The sequence below is a fragment of the Eucalyptus grandis genome, chromosome 4 (assembly GCF_016545825.1).
Source record: "Eucalyptus grandis isolate ANBG69807.140 chromosome 4, ASM1654582v1, whole genome shotgun sequence".
Lineage (NCBI taxonomy): Eukaryota > Viridiplantae > Streptophyta > Magnoliopsida > Myrtales > Myrtaceae > Eucalyptus > Eucalyptus grandis.
In genome coordinates, this window is record NC_052615.1 from 14,573,484 (window position 1) to 14,578,508 (window position 5,025).

Consider the following 5,025-nt stretch of genomic DNA (forward strand, 5'->3'; position numbering starts at 1 on the left):
GTAAATTTTATTATTTTTTGTTTCTTTTAATTTTTAAACATTTTTTTATTTTTTATTTTTCCTTTCTTTTATTTTTCTTTTCTTCGGCCGGTCACCGGCCTCCGGCGACCGGCCGACGGGGCCGGCCTCGCCCGCCACGGCGAGGCTCGCGCCCCCGCCGAGGCCGAGCCAGCCGTGGTTGGGCGAGGCTCGGCCTCGCCCGCGCCGGCGACGCCGAGCCTCGCCGGATCTGGGCGAGGCCGAGCCTCGACGGCCGGTCGCCGGCCATGGCCGAGGCCGGCGACCGGCCAAAATGAAAAGAAGAAAAAAAGAAGAAAAGAAGAAGAGAAGAAGAAGAGAGAGGAGTGATTTTTGTTCTTTTGTTCCTTCCGAGAAGTGTTTCTTTCAGGAGAAACAACTTTTTTTTGTTTCTTTTTTCTGTTTCTATTTCGTTCCAGAAACAAAAAAACAAAAAAAGAACAAAAACGCAACCAAACGCGTTTCTGTTCCTTTTTTGTTCCCGGGAACACTTTCCGTACAAGTGTGCCGAAACACTTCTTTGGAGTGTTTCCATGCACGCCCTAAGTGTCCTCTTGTGTCAAGTTTTGATACTTGGGCTGTACTTCAGCCGACATTATGATATTGAATTTTCAGGCTCGACTGATTGTTTCTATGTTAAAATCGTTGTCAATGGAATGACACGGTATCCATCTGTCACATCAGTCTGAAATGTCAAGTTCTCTGTAGGATGGGCGGAGTGATGATAACCCAGAGCCCTATTTATTCACCTTGAACCGATTCAATGGGGAAGCAAATACACCTCAAGTAACATCGATCCACCACATTAATTAAAGGGAAAAGGCTGCTGGGAAGGGAAAGGTGAGGCGAGTCCCCAAGGTACGTGACCATTACTTCAATTTACATGAAGGTGGAATTAATTCCTTGTTTCACAATCGAGAAATATCGACCAAGAGTATGAAGCTTAGAAAGAACAACGTCAAAATCACAGCTTCCACTCCATTTGATTAATTGAAAAGGTGACAATCACTTTGCTTAAATTCATGAGAAAGGTGGATCCTCGCTAATTAAGACCTTAACTACACTGCGTGGTATTTGAGGTATCATTACTCAGTCACTTCAGTTATCTCAGACATCATACCATTGTATCCTCAATAAAAAGACAACATGAACACAGAAGAGGGGTCAGTATATGCCCTGCTTCTTCTTTTTCTACTTCAGGGAAGTATTGGCTTGGACATCCTAAGCCAAAACAATACCATCAGAGATGGCAATCTCTTGGTCTCCAGTGGCAAAACGTTCGTTCTTGGTTTCTTCAGTCCAGATAATTCTAGCCGCCGTTATGTCGGAATTTGGTATTACCGAGTTTCTGAACAAACCATTGTTTGGGTTGCTAATCGGGAGAGACCAATCAGTGGCACTACGGGAGCTCTTTCAATTGATTCTGATGGAAATTTGGTGCTCCATGAGAAAAATGGAAGCTTTCCTGTTTGGTCGACAAAAGTTTCTTCTGGATTATCAAACTATTCTACAACAGCTCGGCTTATGGATTCAGGTAATCTTGTTCTGGTTCAAGATTTTAGCAAGAGCGTGATATGGCAAAGCTTTGATTATCCTACAGACACTCTGCTTCCCCTCATGAAACTTGGGTTGGACCTCAAAACCGGTTTGAACCGGTTCCTAACATCATGGGCGTCCCCAGAGGATCCGGCACCCGGCAATTACTCCTTCAGGATTGACCCAAAGGGCTATGCTCAATTATTCCTGTACAAGGATGGGGATCCGTACTGGCGTTCCGGATCATGGATCGGAGATCGGTGGAGTGGCATACCCGAAATGACTCGCAGGTTCATCTTTAACATAAGCTTTGTAAATAACCCAGACGAGGTTTATCTGATGTATGCCATGATCAACGCGTCGATCATCTCAAGAATGGTTTTGAAGGAATCGGGGTCAGCCCAACGATTCACATGGCATGACCAAGAACAGCGGTGGATACAATTCTGGTTCGCTCCAAAGGACCAGTGCGATTATTACGGCAAGTGTGGACCCAACAGCAACTGCAATCCATATGATGCGGGCCAGTTCGAGTGCACATGCCTGCCAGGGTTCGAGCCCAAGTCCCCGACTGATTGGTACCTAAGGGATGGATCAGCCGGGTGCGTAAGGAGGCCCAGGGCGTCGGCATGTCAACATGGGGAAGGATTTGTGAAGGTGCCGCTTGTGAAGGTGCCAGACACTTCGCAAGCACACACCAACATGAGCTTTAGCTTGAATGAGTGTGAGAAGGAATGCCTGAGGAATTGCTCTTGCACAGCTTATGCTAGTGCCAATGAGATTCTAGGAGGTTTTGGGTGCCTCATATGGCATGACAATTTAGTTGATACAAGAACATTCACTGATTCAGGTCAAGATTTATATGTACGGGTCGATGCCATCGAGTTAGGTACTCCTGCTTCTGCTGTTACTAGTTGTATTTTTGTTAATTTTATGTGTCTCCTGCATTGCCACTTGTTTATTACATTAGCATTGCCATGCAAAACATCAATCAAACTTGAGAACAGGTTAAATTCTCGATCATAAGGTATCACATCCATGATTTTAGAAACCAAGTTTGAGCTTTTACATTATATAAACTATGTATCATTGGAGATTCGTTTGGTGATTTCTGGTTTCAAATTTTGGTTGAGAGAAATTTTCATTCTACACTTCGCACAAGCATAATCAAGCTCCCTGAATCTGAAATATGGTGTTGTACTTTCCTTTCAGCTCGCTATAGGAAAAAACAAGTTTCCTCAGCAAAAAGGCAAGGGTTGCGATAATTTTGGTTTCAGTTTTGACAGCGCTACTGCTCGCCAGCTCCATCTCCTATTGCTTGGTGATCAAGAAGAGAAATGGCATCGGTTAGTCCTCAACAAGAGTTCGCTTTGTATTTACCTTTCCAGAAAATTTATCTACTAAAATTAATCACCTCTTATTGTTCACCAATTAATTAAGCACACAAAATTTAGTTGGTTCAGTCTTGAAACTATTCTTAGCCATAGGAAGTTAAGAGAGTAAATTCTGTGCTTTCATCTGGGCGATTCTGAATTTAAGAACCTTGAACCAAAGAAAACTTGATGATGCCAGTTCAGTTCCTAATGCAGCATGCATTCCAGCATTGAAACTAAACCTGCAGTTTCAGGGTACAAGAGACGAAGAAATCCTACAGTACATGAATATATCTACCAGGGAAACAGATATAAAGATGTTTACGAAGATCTTTTCAAGCTTACAACTTTCATTCCATTTGACGAAATGAATTCCTGAATGAAAAATCTCACAATTTCCAAGGTTGTATTGAGCATTAATGTGGCTGTCTTGGAAACAGATCGCAGAAGGAAAAATCCACTGATTAGTGAGATGACCAATCTAACACGTTTCGAGGGCTCTCCGAGTGTAGAAGACTGCGATGATGGAGCTAGACGAAACAGAGATGTACCGCTCTTTGATCTGAGCACCATAGCTTCGGCGACAAACAATTTCTCCTTCCTCAATAAGCTCGGACAAGGTGGTTTTGGATCAGTGTATAAGGTAAACTTCCATTACACAAAAAGCTACTTAGTAAAATTGATACATACTTGCAAATTGGTGATTAATTTGACAGGGCGTTATGGACAATGGAGCTGAAATAGCGATCAAAAGACTATCGAAACATTCTGGACAAGGAGTTGAAGAATTTAAGAATGAAGTCCAGTTAATTGCGAAGCTCCAACACCGGAACTTGGTGAGAATACTAGGCTGCTGTGTCGAAGAAGATGAGAAAATGCTAATTTACGAGTATCTGCCGAACAAAAGCTTGGATGCCTTCCTTTTCGGTATATCCTCTGTTCTCCCACTAGCTAGAATACTCTGATATCATAGATCAACTCATAACGAGGAATAATGGTTTCGTCGATATCTTGATCTTGGTCCAGACAACACAAAATGTTCGTTGCTAGATTGGAAAAAACGGTTCGAAATCGCATCCGGGGTGGCACGAGGACTCTTGTACTTGCACCAAGATTCGAGGCTCAGGATCATTCACCGAGACCTAAAGGCCAGCAATGTCCTACTCGATGCTGTGATGAATCCGAAGATAGCCGATTTCGGTATGGCTAGGATATGCGGTGGGGACCAAATGCAAGGAAACACAAATCGAGTAGTCGGAACATAGTAAGTATTTTCTCCTTCGCAATGCTTGATGTGCCCATTGAGTCCAAGAACCTCAACTCAACTAATCAATTAAAAACCCCTTTTTCATTCATTTTTGCTGCGGCAGCGGGTACATGTCACCAGAGTACGCAATGGAAGGTATATTTTCAATAAAATCCGACGTCTATAGCTTCGGAGTTTTGCTGTTAGAGATCATCAGTGGCAAAAGGAACAGCGCATATTACCATGAAAATCCATCTTCCAATTTGGTAGGCCGTGTAAGTAAAAGAACTCTTGATAAGTAAGAAACGCACCGGACTCAGACATTACACATAGCCTGAAATACTTGTCATGTGTAATTTGTTCACATCCCGATCGCAGGTATGGGAGCTATGGCAGGAAGAAAACTGTGTCGACATCGTCGATGAGTCGATGGGCGATTCATGCTCCAAAGAGGAGGTCTTGAGGTGCATCCAGATCGGTCTTTTGTGCGTGCAAGAATTCGCGGAGGATAGGCCGAACATGTCCGCCGTTGTTTTCATGTTGGCAAATAACAACGTGGTTCTTGCATCCCCGAAACGACCTGCATATGTATTCAAGAGCAACTACCATGGCGCGAATCTATCGTCAAGCGACGGGACGACTTCTGTGAATGACGTTACGATTACGGAGGTCGAAGGCCGCTAGTTTTGCTGTTCTCTTGCACTGGATTTGTTCCATGACACCAATTCACTTTAAAATCTATGCTGAACTCGGCATCAATCTGTAATCCTCATTTGTTGGAACCTATAATTATAATGTTTGGTGTAGACACTTGATATATTGTTGATGTAGTGAAAGATGGACTTTTAGCAA

At 43.3% G+C, this 5,025-nt stretch overlaps 1 protein-coding gene across 3 annotated transcripts; it reads left to right on the plus strand.

The window, feature by feature from the left end:
- The first annotated feature begins 635 nt into the window (after positions 1 to 635).
- On the plus strand, positions 636 to 5,025 carry LOC108958967 (G-type lectin S-receptor-like serine/threonine-protein kinase At1g11410). Of its 3 annotated transcripts, XM_018871942.2 has the most exons (6): positions 2,767 to 2,900; positions 3,368 to 3,570; positions 3,644 to 3,854; positions 3,954 to 4,191; positions 4,298 to 4,448; positions 4,552 to 5,025. In XM_018871942.2, the coding sequence occupies exons 2-6, from the start codon at positions 3,400 to 3,402 to the stop codon at positions 4,855 to 4,857; spliced, it is 1,077 nt and encodes a 358-aa protein (XP_018727487.2). In that variant the 5' UTR covers positions 2,767 to 2,900; positions 3,368 to 3,399; the 3' UTR covers positions 4,858 to 5,025. The 3 variants fall into 3 exon arrangements, 2 of the variants coding, with proteins under 2 accessions (XP_018727487.2, XP_039167301.1); XM_039311367.1 differs by lacking the exon at positions 2,767 to 2,900 and having other exon boundaries at positions 3,416 to 3,547; XR_005550479.1 differs by lacking the exons at positions 3,644 to 3,854; positions 3,954 to 4,191; positions 4,298 to 4,448; positions 4,552 to 5,025 and adding an exon at positions 636 to 2,443 and having other exon boundaries at positions 3,368 to 3,506.

What these genes read in the sequence shown, in the direction of transcription:
- LOC108958967 (XM_018871942.2), top strand. Translation starts at nt 3,400, where the DNA reads ATGACCAATCTAACACGTTTCGAGGGCTCTCCGAGTGTAGAAGACTGC. An exon ending in CTTGGATGCCTTCCTTTTCG is followed by an intron (nt 3,855 to 3,953) that starts GTATATCCTCTG and finishes ATCTTGGTCCAG; the next exon opens with ACAACACAAAATGTTCGTTG. An exon ending in AATCGAGTAGTCGGAACATA is followed by an intron (nt 4,192 to 4,297) that starts GTAAGTATTTTC and finishes TTGCTGCGGCAG; the next exon opens with CGGGTACATGTCACCAGAGT.